Source organism: Bos taurus, chromosome 7, assembly GCF_002263795.3.
Source record: "Bos taurus isolate L1 Dominette 01449 registration number 42190680 breed Hereford chromosome 7, ARS-UCD2.0, whole genome shotgun sequence".
NCBI classification, from domain to species: Eukaryota; Metazoa; Chordata; class Mammalia; order Artiodactyla; family Bovidae; genus Bos; species Bos taurus.
The window spans coordinates 51,738,058-51,751,618 of NC_037334.1; the positions used below are offsets into that span (position 1 = coordinate 51,738,058).

The following is a 13,561-nucleotide window of genomic DNA, read 5'->3' on the forward strand; positions in this document are numbered from 1 at the left end:
AGCTCAATGAGAGAGGTCACGTGGGAGTATCTGCGAAAAGAGGACCGTCAGGAAAGCGCCTCCACCTTTTCCTGAAATGCCCCGGAAGTACCTGTGCCCTCAGTAAAGATGGCGGCAGCGTTTGCCAGGAGGGAGGCGGTGCTGCGCCTGCGCAACAAGTTCTGCAGGGAAGATGGCGGATGACAAGGTGAGTGGACATCAGGATTGTCTGCAGTCGGGGGTGGGCTTCCCGCCTTTTTAGTCCTGGGGAGAGGCGACAATTGGAAAGGCTCCTGGATGAGGGTGCCCCTTGTTTCTTCTGGGGGCAAACTTTTACTCCTGTGAAAGTTGCTCAGTCGTGTCCGACTCTTTGCGACCGCATGGACTGTACAGTCCATGGAATTCTCCAGGCCAGAATACTGGAGTGGGTAGCCGTTCTAGGTATCCCGTTCTCCAGGGGATCTTCCCAATCCAGGGATCGAACCTAGGTCTCCCGCATTGCAAGAGGATTCTTTACCAGCTGAGCCACAAGGGAAGCCCACAAGGGAAGTTACTCCTGTCAACTGCCTCAGTAAAGGGAAGTGGGGTGACAGCATTACGCGAGGCAAGCAGAGCCAGGGATTCTCCCAAGTGTCCCCCCACCTTCCACTCTTGGACCATAGCGATTCTTAAGTTATTTGCAGACACTCCTAACTCTACTCCATTCCTTAACCCCCGAAATTTTCCTTCTAGAGATGGGAAGTTTCTAGACCACAGAGACACATCCGTTTTCTATCACATTCCTTGGGCACTTACTAATTTCATACTTACATACGACCAGAATCACTGAATTCATTTACTCATACTCCTGCAGACATCCACCTTCCCTATCTCCTCACCAAACTCCAGCTCATACATCCACACATTTCGTTTGGGGTGGCTTTAGGGAGGAAGGGGGAGAAGCCTAGGTAGAAATCAGGTTTACCCCCAAATTGTCCAAGGAACTGCCTCAGGCCATTACTCACCATTAGTCTGGAAGTTCAGCACCGCTCATACATTTACTAAGTATCTGCAGTTCCTGTGTTAGGCCTCCAAACACACTGGATGAGACAGACTTTCAGGTAGCTTATACTCACTAATGGGCTTCCCAGGAGGCTCAGTGGTAAAGATTCCAGTGCAGGAGACGCCAGAGATTTGGGTTCAATCCTTGGATGGAGAAAATCCCTGGAGGAGGAAATGGCAACCCACTGCAGTATTCTTGCCTGGAAAATCCTGTGGACAGAGGAGCGTGGAGGGCTACAGTTCATAGGGTCTAAAGAGTCAGACACGACTGAGAGACTAAGAATGCACACTTAACTCACTGACTGGTGCTCTCCTGATAAACCTAACTAAAGGTCCCCTAGCTGTCCCTTCAGAGAAGGCAGTGGCACCCCACTCCAGTACTTTTGCCTGGAAAATCCCATGGGCGGAGGAGCCTGGTAGGCTGCAGTCCATGGGGTCGCTAAGAGTCGGACATGACTGAGCGACTTCCTTTCACTTTTCACTTTCATGCATTGGAGAAGGAAATGGCAACCCACTCCAGTGTTCTTGCCTGGAGAATGCCAGGGACGGGGGAGCCTGGTGGCTGCCGTCTGTGGGATCACACAGAGTCGGACATGACTAAAGTGACTTAGCAGCAGCAGCAGCTGTCCCTTCTCCTCCCCTATACACTGCTTGCTGTATAAAGTTCCTGTAAAAGTGTTTGTAAGTTACCAATGCAAATCCCATCTGTCATCCCTTCCTCATGTGAATTCTTTATTTTTCAATGCCTTTCTTCTTTTACTACTATCACATCAGGAAAGTTTTATAGGAAGAGGTTTCTCAGGCTCAGACTTGAGCAGGGTAGAGGGCTATGTCAGCCTTCTGGAGCCAGCCTCTTCTTTGTCCTAGGATTCTCTTCCCAAGCTTAAGGACCTGGCTTTTCTCAAGAACCAGCTGGAACGCCTGCAGCAGCGTGTGGAAGATGAAGTCAACAGTGGTGTAGGCCAGGTAAAGAAAGGTGTGCCTGCTGCCTACCACCACCACCCCACCCCCCTTAGGCTTTATTATCCAATATGCTTTTGAATGGGTGGTAGAGATTTATTCAGCAAGTTGTTGTTTATTGAGTTCCTGTTCTCTGTGACCCCAAAGAATGTTTCCTTATAAATGGCAGTTGAACTAGAATCTTAAATAGGGATTAACAGGGTAAAGAGGGGAGGAGGGAACATTCCAGGCAGGTGGAACAGCACAGGCAAAACCCTTGTAGTGGGAAGTAGCATGATGAACATGAGAGGTGAAAGCAGTTTGGTCTGGCTGCAGTAGGGGCAGCATTCTAGGAAATAAGACTGGAGAAGCACGCAGGGCTCAGATTCATCAGGGACATCTCTCTCAGTGGGCTTCTCTGGTTAGAGTTTTCAGACCTCAGGGTTCTGACATTGTGTGGTCATGACTCCTAGGTTCTTTTTCTGCCCCAGAATCTTGAAAAACTTCGGGGAGCATACTACAGTTTTCCAGAGTAAGGAGGAGTAGCTAGTGGGATGTGCTAAGCTCGGCTTGAGTAGCTTCTAGGTAGAGAAGGGGAAAGCCAGGCTGACTTTTCTCCTACATTTTCCTCTACAGGATGCCTCATTCTTGTCCTCTCCATTCCTCAAGGGCTTCCTGGCTGGCTATGTGGTGGCCAAACTGAGGGCATCAGCAGTATTGGGCTTTGCCGTGGGCACCTGCACTGGCATATATGTAGCTCAGGCATATGCTGTGCCCAATGTGGAGAAGACATTGAGGGACTATCTTCGATCACTGCGCAAAGGGCCCGACTAGCTCTGGATTCCATGAGGGAGGCAGGATGAGCAGCTGGGGGCAGCAGGTGGAGGCCTTCAGCCACAGATGCCATATCTGGCCACCCTGGCTTTCACCCATTTGCTGTCTCCAGCTTTCCCACCACCTTCAGCCTTGCTTCCTTTCCTGCAGAGACTGGACAGTGGCTCATCAGCCAACACCCTGAACCCCTTGCCTCCATAACCCCATGGGACTGGCCCCAAGACTATCCACCCTTCCTCTTCTAGCCCTTACTGTGGAGTCTGCAGCTAACTCTGACTCTCAGTATTCTCTCTCAAGGCTCCTCCCTCCTGGGAGCCAGCTCCATAACTTGATTTTCCCTGAACGTGTCACAACCCCCAGCCCACCACACCCCGCCTTGCTAGCTACACAGGCCACCCAGGGTCTAGTTTGGGCATGAGTGTAGAGGACGGGGGTGTGCCAGGCCTGGGCCGTCCCAGGAAGGCCCGCTGGACCCTGATGCTGCTCCTGTCCACTGCTATGTACGGTGCCCATGCCCCATTGCTGGCACTGTGCCACGTGGACGGCCGTGTGCCCTTCCGACCCTCCTCGGCTGTACTGCTGACTGAACTGACCAAGCTGTTGCTCTGCGCCCTCTCCCTCTTGGTGGGCTGGCAAGCATGGCCCCAGGGGACCCCACCCTGGCGCCAGGCTGCCCCGTTTGCACTGTCAGCCCTGCTATACGGCGCCAACAACAACCTGGTGATCTACCTGCAACGTTACATGGACCCCAGCACCTACCAGGTGCTGAGCAATCTCAAGATTGGAAGCACAGCCCTGTTCTACTGCCTCTGCCTCCGACACCGCCTTTCTGCACGCCAGGGCTTAGCGCTGCTGCTGCTGATGGCCGCCGGAGCCTGCTATGCAGCCGGGGGCCTCCAGGACCCAGGGACCACCCTTCCCGGGCCCCCCTCAGCAGCTGCTACGAGCCCCATGCCCCTGCACATCACTCCACTGGGACTGCTGCTTCTCATCCTGTATTGCCTCATCTCCGGCTTGTCCTCTGTGTACACAGAGCTGCTCATGAAGCGGCAGCGGCTGCCGCTGGCCCTTCAAAACCTCTTCCTCTACTCTTTTGGTGTGCTCCTGAACCTAGGTCTGCATGCAGGTGGTGGCCCCGGCCCGGGCCTCCTGGAGGGTTTCTCGGGATGGATGGCACTCGTGGTGCTGAGCCAGGCACTGAATGGACTGCTCATGTCGGCCGTCATGAAACACGGCAGCAGCATCACACGCCTCTTTGTCGTGTCCTGCTCTCTAGTGGTCAACGCCGTGCTGTCAGCCGCCCTGCTGCGGCTTCAGCTCACCGCTGCCTTCTTCCTGGCCACACTGCTCATTGGCCTGGCAGTACGCCTGTACTACGGCAGTCGCTAGCCCCTCACCACCTCCATCCTGACTCCTGACCTGTAGGTTGGGCACCACCATCAGAGCCACCTCCCAGTGCTGACCCCTCCCCTCAGCAGCCCTGTAACAAGTGCCTTGTAAGAAAAGCGGGGGAAGTGGGAGCAGCCACGTTAGTCTCTGGAGGTAGGTTATCCCTGGGAGACTTGAAGGCTGGGTTTGATTAAGAAAACTCTTCCACCCCCCACAACTACTTCCGGACTAAGGAATTAGGGGAGCATCCGTTCAGAGGCCTGAGAAGTTATCCTATGCTGATGGAGGAGCCATGCTGCTTCATCCTGCGTGAATGCAGTTGGCTCTCCTTGCCTGCTGTGATCACCCCAGCAGACCCATAGCCCCCCAGGCCTGGTGCTGGCTGCTCCAGCCCAACCATGGTACATGGCTCCCCCATAACATAGCTCATCTCCCAGTCATTGTAGGAAAGCCCAGTTGCCGAAGGTTCTGTGTATGTTCATCACCCAGGCCTCTGCCATGCTTCCGTGGCTCCAGCAGCATCTGGAGGTAACACCCCCTGCTCTCTCCACACCTAGCCTTTGTTCTGGAATCCTCAGAGAGGACTGGGGCTTGACTCATCTCAGGGAATGTTGCTCCTGGACCCTGGCTTGAGTCTACACTCCTGATCTCTCTGCTCACCCTAAGGGCTCTCTCAAGGCCCACTGTCCCCTCTGAAGCTCCTCGGAGGTATTATTCTTCCCTCTCTGGGTCCTGCCCTTTGCTCGCAGCGACCCAGCTCCCATCTGCCTGGGGAAACTCTACATGGAGTGGCCTGGGACCAGGCACAGGGAAACTTGCTTAACTCAATCAGTGTCTAAATGCAATAAGGTCTTAATAAAGTGCTCTGGGATGTAGGTGATTCCTACAGTTGGTCATGATTGTCCTGTGTCTTCTGTGTTGCATAGCTCCTCTCAAACATAATTCATTCCTTTGATTCCCTGAGTGTCTTAATCCTGGGGTGACTTACAGATTAAGAGAAAAGGCTGCTTTCTCTCAGCTCTTGCCAACATGGTAATTTCCTTTGAGAGCTCTGTGAAGCCGAATTTTCTCTGGCACAGAGCTTTGGAAATTTCTCTGAAGTACAAAACTTGTTTAGTTGCTAAGTCATGTCCAATTCTTTTGCGAGCCCACAGATTATAGACTGTAGGCTAGAGAACTCTTAGGACTCAAGGTAGTTTTGGTTCTCATTCTCTGAATCCCTCACTGGTATTCCTGCCTGTCGTCTCTTCTCATGACCAGAGGGATGTCAGGCCCCACTCCTGTGGTGAAATACCTGGTAAGCTTGTAGAGGGGATAATATCCCAGTCCTGCTGAAGCAGAATCTTAGGGATTGGGGTTTGGGAATCTTTTTTTATTTCTTTTTTTTCTCTTCAGTAAGTTCCCTAGGTGATTCTGATGGACACTACTTTTGAACCACTACTGCCTGCAGTGTAGAACTACAGCCAACCAGGCTTGAGTGTTAATTTTGGCTCCAGCACTTATTAGCAGACTGTCCTTGAACAGTCACTTAACCTCTCCTAGCTTTAATAGGCTTATCTCTGAAATGCAGCTTGAATGATACCTACTACAATATAGGGTAGTGTGTGTGTATGTGTGCATGTGCGCACTCAGTTGTGTCTGACTGTTTGTGACCCCATGGACTGTAACCCTCCTGGCTCCTTTGTCTGTGTCATTTCCTATTCCAGGGGATCTTCCTGACCCCCAGGGATGGAGCCCATGTTTCCTGCATCTCCATATAGGGTAGTGGAAATCTCTAAATCAAATGGATATTAGGTGTTTAGCAAGGGACTGGCACATTGCACCCTGGTTAGTGATGTGATTATTTATCTAGTAGAGGTAAGCTTGGCTGTTGTGTCCCAACTGCCTCTCCCTTCTAGGACCTTTACAAATGAGAAGAGAAGAAAGTGCCCCTGTTGGATTCCTGATCACCAGATTTCTCCTCAGGGCAGGTATCCAGTACGAGCTCTGCCAGCCCGGTCTGCTGAAGTTGCTTATTCTGGGCTTGGAGCTCCTGGTTCTGTGTGGCCAAGCTGATGGAGTCCTGCAAGATGCCGGCCAGCAGGCTGCGGTAGTGATGCTCTGTGGTCATGGCCTGCTCCTCGCACAGCCCCCGCCAGGCTCGAAATACCTGTGCCCACATTCCAAGATTCCCATCAGTCAGGTAGCCTTAGGACCAGCTCAAGGCCTGCCCCCTGTCTCTCCCAACTGACCTGCAGCACATGGCATGTCTGAGCCCGGGCAGCCTGCACGTGTAGGTCATAGAGGGCTGTCAGGTCCTGCTCTGCGGCATCCCGTTCTGCCTGAAGGGCCTCCAGCTGACATCTCAGCACTGTCTGCTCCCGGTGCCATCTCTGCCTCTCCTTGGAGTCCTTCAGTGATAACACATGCTCTCTGTGGAGTGCAGCCTGTGTGCCAGGCTCGGCTCTACGTACTTTATATTATGATTTAATTGAGGTAATGATAACCTTTGAGGTAGTTGCCATTTTATAGATTTGGAAACAGTGGATCAGAGAAGTGACCTAACTTGCTCAAATTCACATGACTAGTGAGGGACAGGACTGAGATGACATGCCTTTCAACAGTTCACCATCATCCTCGGTGTAAAGCCCAAATCCAGAGTGTTGACACCAGGTGGTCTCTTTAGCTTTGCCTCTGACGGCACACCTGCCAGGCTCCAGCCAGATGGAAAATACACAACATCCAGAACCTACTTTGCCATTGCTTCCCTTTGGACTTTTGCTCCTACGGAATTCTCTTCTCAAAACATGTCTCCCACCTCCCCTGACCCCACCTCTGTGCACACATGTATTGTTTCTTGTTTAAACAAGTTACCTTTACCGGATGCCTCTATGTGATGAGCACAAACTGCCCTGTGGATCTGAATCTAGTGCATTTCTCTGGCTGATTTGTTTGTCGTTTAAGCCTCAGCTTAGATGCCATCTCTGCTCCATTCCAGCCTGGTCCAGGTACACCTCTTTGTTCCAGTGAGTCACTAGCTCCCTCTTTCACAGCACTTAGCACTGAGAATTGCCTCATTTGTCCCCACAAAACTGTGAGGGCCATGAGAGAGGGTGTCGCCCAGTCTTTGAGGCTAGATCCCAGCCCCCAGCCCTCTGCTTGGCCAGGGCCCTGGCCTACTAGGCCCTACTGGGCCCTACTGGGCCCTCCTCACCTCTTCAGCCACTAGGCCTTTGACCTGGTCACCTGCCACCACCTCTTCCTCCTGTTGCATATGCTTCAGCTCCTCTTGGATCCACACTTGGTGCTGTTCTCGCAGTCTGTGCCTCTGGGCCTGAGCCAGGAAGAAGTGTAGGGCCACATCTGGGGCCTGCTGGGCCTATGTGACATCGATCTAGGTTCAGCCAGAAGCCCATGTGTGCACACAGTCTTGGGATAAAGGGCCCAACCTTTCCAGCAGAGCCCCATTACCAGGGCAGCCCCTAGAATGGCATCAGGAGGCTAGCTGGCCTGGAAGAACCTGTGCCCTGGACAGAGACTCAGGCCGTGAGGGAGGAGGAGAGATACCAATTTCTGCCAAGAGGTGCCATGGAGGCCCTAGTAGGGAAACAGCCCCTTCCTATGCCCATCCTTAGAAATCCAATAGCTCTACAGGCCCTTTATTTGCCAGAAGCTCTGCTTTTTTCCCTGATGTTAGGGCAAAGTAAGCAGGAGACATGCTATTGGCACTCTGTGACTCTTTACTTCCAGTTATTCTGGGGTACATGAGGTGTTATTACCTGTTCCTCAGAGTCCCTGAGTGGATGCATTTGGTGGAGATCAGGTCCTATAGATGCTGTTCTTCCTGCCACTGGAGGAGAATGCAGTTAAGTAACCAAAGATGGAGAAGACCTCCAGCTCCACCCCAAGCACCAGCTTCACCTTGAGGCTCCTTCTGGAGACCTGGGCTGGGGCTTGCTGTTGAATGTGTCACCTGCTGAGAATATATTATGAGTGAGAAGTCTGTACCTTTCCTCCCAGGATCAGGGTCCCAGCCCCACCCCACCCCCTTTTCTTAGCTATATGACCTCAAGCAGGTGGCTAGTCTTTTGAGCCTCCGTTTTCTTATCCATGAAGTGGAGCTGATAAAAGTTGTAGAGAGCCTTAAATGAGAAAAGGCACCCAAAGCACTAAGCAGTGGCCAGCTCTGTTCAATAACTTGGAGTTTATAGGCCTAATCCCCAAGGCCCAGGGCTGTAAAAAATGAGTACTAAGTAATTATGAAAAGGGAAGGACCAGAAGTTGGACAGAGGCGACCTTCTAGCCACCCTGTGACAAATCATGGAAGACAGTGCCACCTTCTGCCCAAGGGAGGCCATGCATCCTAAGAGAATGAAAGCACTATTCTGGGTCTGAAGACTTGGATGTCTGCACCTCTGCTGCCTTTGATGACCCCAGAGACCCTGGATTACTCACATCACTTCTCTGAGTTTCCGTTTGCTGAAAAGTGGGAGCAGTATTGTCATCCTTGTTTAAAATAAATTGTGGCTTCCCCTTGACCTTCAAGGCAAAGTCCAAACATCTCAATATATTTACAAAGACCTGCATGACCAGGCCCCTGCTTCACTCACCAATCCTTCTCCCTGGACTTTCTTCCTCAAACTCTATCCTCCAGCAGATTGAGCTGGTTGCAGTCCCCCAAAGAGACCAAGGACTTACCTCTGAGACTTTTCCTCTTATTTTCTCTGCCTGGAATGTCCTTCATTCATCTTTGCTAGTCACTTCCTTCAGGTTTCAAGTTTCCATGAGATCACCTTCCCTCTCTTGCCAATACTAACTTGCGTGCCTGCATAGAACCCTTCGGATAAGCCCTTAAGAGCACTGATCACGGAGTAATAGTTTCTCTCCAGAGGATTGTAAACTCCATGAGGACAGGGGTTTTCCAGGGCCTGCATGATGTTATACCCAGTACATAGTGAGTGGTCCGTGTAAATGTTTGAGAATGAGAACATTAATGAATGAAGGAAGGGCTGCCTTACAGTGTGCTATAGACAGAATAAGGCAGCAGACATCTAGGGCTCCCAAGAGTTTGGATGAGAAGATGTACCTGTGGTTCTGGGAGCCCCACAGCCTCAGTTTTGACTGCTTTGAGCATCCAGCTTCCCCAGCGCTGGCTCCAGGCTTTTACCACCTACAGAGAAAGGATTCTGGGTAGGCTCTGGCCATTGCTGGCTCAGGCACCCCCAGGCCTCACCTTGCTCACATGCAGCTCCCGCAGTGCCCTGCCCAGCTGACTGAGCCCACTGTCTGTCAGGGCGTCCCCAAGGAGGCCTGATCGCAGGCTCTTCAGACCAGCTCGGCGGGCCCGGGCCTCTTCTACTGCATCCCACAGGGTGGGCCTCACATGTTTCACCTTCCTCCTCCTTTCTGCAGCCCCCAACAAAGCAGACTGGAACAAGCTCAGGGGGTTGCCTAGTAAGGGGAGACACAGAATGAATCTCTCCTTCCTCTGAAATCCAAAGCACACTGTTTGTAATACTTTTAATTTTTATTAAGAGTATTGTTCATAAAAATAGCTAACACCTATCAGGCATTTACATGTGTTTGATGGTACTGTGCTAAGGCTTTCTGTGGATTGTCTCCTTTTATACACACAATGCTCCAATGAGGCAGCAACTCTGATTTACTCTGCCTCCCTCCACATTTTCCAGATGAGGCAACTGGAGCTCAGAGGTCAAACAACTTCCTGGTGAATGGCAAAGCTGAAACTCAAGCCAGGTTCTGTCTGACACTAAAGCCTGTGCCCTTAACCATGATCCCAAACTGGTCTGTACATAAACACACTTCTTTCACTCCCTGCTTTGTCCTTGAGAATGTGAACTGCCCCAGCTTATTTTCCTTATTCCACAGGGCCTGACATAGGGTGAGGTCTGGGAATACGTTGGCCAAATGAATGTATGTCTGTTGATTTTGGAGACAGAGCACCAGACTTTTTTTTTCCCACTCTTATTAGCAGAAAATTTCAGACATATGCAGAGTCTGGGAGGTCCATTCTCTTATCATCCAGCTTCAACAGTTATCAACTTAAGACCATTCTTGTTTGTTCTATACCCTCCACTTGACCTCTTCCATATCTCTGACATCATATTTCACAGAGTCCTGATCTTTTAAAGAGTGTGTGAAAATAGGCAAGCACCTCCCCTTCTCTGATCCTCCCTTTCCTCATTTATAAATTAAACCTGTCTTCCTTTCCACACCCATGGATTTGATCTGCCTCATGAGGTTGTGGTAATAATCAGAGGTTTTAGTCACCATAAAAATGCTTGGTACACCATTGAAGGCCACTGAAAGGGTGAGGCTTTTACTGTTGGCCCTACCTTTCCAGGCTTTGGCAGCTGAACCCTTCTGGGACTTTTCTGAATCTTGGCCCTCCCATCCCTTTCTGGGCTTGCTAGGGTTGGGGCTGCAACTGGTTGGGTGACAGATAATGCCAGATCCTAGAGCTTCCCAAAGAAACCACACCCTACCCCAAGCCACCTTGAGGATCCAGGCGAAGAAGAAGGCCACTGTAGTTGTTTCCTTCCAGAAGCCATGAGGCAATCCAGGTCAGAGAGCCCTCCACCTCTTCACCAGCCACATTGCCAGCTAGTACCTGCAGCAGGGGACAGTCTCTGCCAGAGGGAGGGAGGGAGGGAGGGAGAAAGAAAAGAGATGCCCACTGATAGATGGGGAGAGAACTGGCCCAGATCACACTCTGATGAAAGGTTGACTATTTCCAGTCACTTTTGTGTACCACCAGACAGATTTGCGACCTTGTATAGATCTTTATTTTATTATTTTTTAGGTTACACAAATAATACATCCTCATAGTAAAAAAGGATTTAATTGTATATTTGACAAGGGACTTGTATCCAGAAGATATAAAGAACTCTTACACTTCAGTAATGAAAGTACAACTTGAGGAATTCTCTGGTGGTTCAGTGGTTAGGACTGTGTGCTTCCATTGCAGGGGGGAAATACATACATACATAAAAATGCAACCCAATTTTAAAATGGCAAAGCAAGGTGACATTAACAAAAATGGCAGAATAGGGAACTCTAGGGCTTTGTCCCTCCTCAGAACCATCTGGCAAAAAAATGGTCAGAATCAACCTTACTGAAACTCTAGGAGTTAGTCAAAGGTTTACAGCAATCAAGTGAAGTTTAACCAGGAGAAAGCAACTTAACTATGGTAAGAGGTCTTTGTGGTGTTTTTAAGTTACTCTACCCCCAACCTTCTCCCCAGTACAGCCCACATTTCTGATGGCGGTACCTGGTTCTGAAAAGAGCGGAGTAGATCTCGTTCCCAAGGAATTGTGTTTGTTTTGACTGTCCGGGTTTCACACAAAGGACTGACAAAGGAGTTTCCCTTTGTTTCCCTTGTCTTAGAATTTCCTTGGGGCAGAGGAGCTATGCCAGAGGGTGGTCCCTCCAAACTTTGAGAGATGAAAGAACAAGAAATAAATAACAGGGCAAGTAGTAGACACATGAAAAGACTGGGCAGAAAAGTTGGGTAGTGAAATTTGGGGGAAATAAGAGTTTTTGAAAAATTGCCGTGTGTACTAGGGGACCTAGAAAGTCACACACGTGTCCAAGGCAGTGTGCACGGTGAGAAAAGAGCTGAGAAGACCATAGGCTTTCACCTCTGGCTGACTTAGGGCTCAGTGCAAGCAGGATGTAAAGCTAAGGCAGAGCTGTAAATGGCCTGGCTAAGCACTGAAGGACTGACCCAACACACAGTCAGTGTGTAGAAACCTAGAGGATTTTTTTTCTTTGTCTTTCTTCCTTTATTTCTCCTATCCTCCTCCCCACCTCCTGCTTCCTTTCATTCCTCTCTCCTCATTCCCTTTCCCCTTCCTCTCTTCCTTCTTCTTTTTCCTCCCTTTCCTATCTTCTTTTTGAGGTAGGGATGCATTCTTGGAGGTTAGGGAATTCTGTGTCATTGGCTAAGCACTGAGATAACAGAATGAAGATTTCAGTGACTGCAAGGAATACAGTCTTTGCAAAAATTGTTTGGAAAAGTAACTTAGTAAATGGATGGCTGATGCCCACAGTAAGCGACAAGTCAAACCCTGGAAAGGAGGGAGAATCCAACGTTCACAATTACCAGGTTATCATGTCTAAAATGTTAGAGCACTGAGGAAAAAGAATGGAGACTTAAGGGACCAGCACAGTAAATAATATAGTCTTCACAAAAATACTCAGATTGGTCAGTTTCCAGGAAAAAAAATTAAGCATGTAAATAAGAAAATATGGCTCACTCAAAGGAAAAAAAAAGAAAAAGAAATGAATAAAAACTGCCCCTGAGGAAGCAGACACTGGATTCAATAGACAAAGAATTTAAATCAACTGTCTTAGATATTTTCAGAAAACTAAATCAAGAAAATGATCTCAGTCATTATCAATAGGATAGAAATTATAAAAAGGAACCAAGTAGAAATTCTGGAGCTGAAAAGTACAATAACTGAAATTTAAAATTCACTAGAGGGCAGATTTGAGCAAGTAAATCTGGGTGCGGTTGTGGTGGTTTAGTTGTTAAGTCATATCTGACTCTTTGTGACCCCATGGACTGTAGCCTGCCAGACATTTCTATCCATGGGATTTCCCAGGGAATGGGTTGCCATTTCCTTCTCTAAGATAGGTCAAATAAAATTATCCAGTCTGAGGAGCAGAAAGAAAAAAAAAAAAAAGGAAAATGAGCCTGAGAGACCTGTTGGCTGCCATCAAGTGTACACACGTGTACATAATGGGAGACCCAGAGGGAGAAGAGGAGAAAAGGGTAGAAAGAATATTTGAAGAAATAATGCTCCCAAATTACCCCCAAACTTATAAAAGACTTACTATGTACAAAGGATCTTCAATAAGATTAAAAACCAATTTCTCACTAGAAACTATAGATCCCAAAAGGCAGTGCGATAACATAGTTAAAATGTTGAAAGGAAAAAAAACCTGTCAACTAAAATTTCTACATCTGGCAAGAAATAAGATCTGCCCAGATAAACAAAAAATTTGAGGAAGTTCATTGCTGGTAGACCTACTTTACAAGAAATACTAAAGGGAGCAAATCCTTGAGCATGTCAGAGGTGAGGGAAAGAGGAGACTCTGATGCTGCCCTGGGCCTCTACATCCATATTTTAGCCACCCCCTCCCCAACCCTTCCCTAAAGCTATTAAAAACCTCCATGAGACTTACACTTCTCCTGGAAGCTGCAGGATCCGCAAGGCTCCTTGCCACATGCCCTGGGTCCCAGGCCCCTCAGGAGGGTCAGGCCCCAGGCAGGACATGGTGACAGTGAGCAGAGAGCAGCTCCTGTGATGGAGACCATAGGATCAGGCCAAATGACCAGGGGGGGTGGAGAGGGGGATGACAGGGGTTCTCCTGT

General features: G+C 49.4%; 3 protein-coding genes across 3 annotated transcripts; 2 read left to right on the top strand and 1 right to left on the bottom strand.

The window, feature by feature from the left end:
* The first annotated feature begins 153 nt into the window (after nt 1-153).
* LOC112447523 (SLC35A4 upstream open reading frame protein) lies at nt 154-5,078 on the top strand. The gene is made up of 3 exons (XM_059888755.1): nt 154-187; nt 1,888-1,986; nt 2,596-5,078. The coding sequence occupies exons 1-3, from the start codon at nt 173-175 to the stop codon at nt 2,791-2,793; spliced, it is 312 nt and encodes a 103-aa protein (XP_059744738.1). The 5' UTR covers nt 154-172; the 3' UTR covers nt 2,794-5,078.
* SLC35A4 (solute carrier family 35 member A4) lies at nt 3,195-5,070 on the top strand. Its single transcript, NM_001079612.1, has one exon. It carries the CDS (start codon nt 3,208-3,210, stop codon nt 4,180-4,182), a length of 975 nt encoding a protein of 324 aa, NP_001073080.1. The 5' UTR covers nt 3,195-3,207; the 3' UTR covers nt 4,183-5,070.
* Nucleotides 5,079-5,153: 75 nt separating the features above from the next.
* On the bottom strand, nt 5,154-10,568 carry LOC509618 (uncharacterized). The gene is made up of 5 exons (XM_024995220.2): nt 8,083-10,568; nt 7,941-8,011; nt 7,376-7,540; nt 6,414-6,572; nt 5,154-6,331 (listed from the first exon to the last, which is right to left on the bottom strand). Exons 2-5 carry the CDS (start codon nt 7,968-7,970, stop codon nt 6,086-6,088), a joined length of 600 nt encoding a protein of 199 aa, XP_024850988.1. The 5' UTR covers nt 7,971-8,011; nt 8,083-10,568; the 3' UTR covers nt 5,154-6,085.
* Between the last annotated feature and the right edge of the window lie 2,993 nt (nt 10,569-13,561).

Coding starts and splice junctions, on each gene's coding strand:
- LOC112447523 (XM_059888755.1), top strand. Junction 1,987..2,595: donor TCAACAGTGGTGTAGGCCAG/GTAAAGAAAGGT, acceptor TTTCCTCTACAG/GATGCCTCATTCTTGTCCTC.
- SLC35A4 (NM_001079612.1), top strand. CDS start 3,208: ATGAGTGTAGAGGACGGGGGTGTGCCAGGCCTGGGCCGTCCCAGGAAG.
- LOC509618 (XM_024995220.2), bottom strand. CDS start 7,970: ATGCATCCACTCAGGGACTCTGAGGAACAG. Junction 7,541..7,940: donor TCAGGGACTCTGAGGAACAG/GTAATAACACCT, acceptor GATGTCACATAG/GCCCAGCAGGCCCCAGATGT. Junction 6,332..6,413: donor AGACATGCCATGTGCTGCAG/GTCAGTTGGGAG, acceptor ATGTGGGCACAG/GTATTTCGAGCCTGGCGGGG.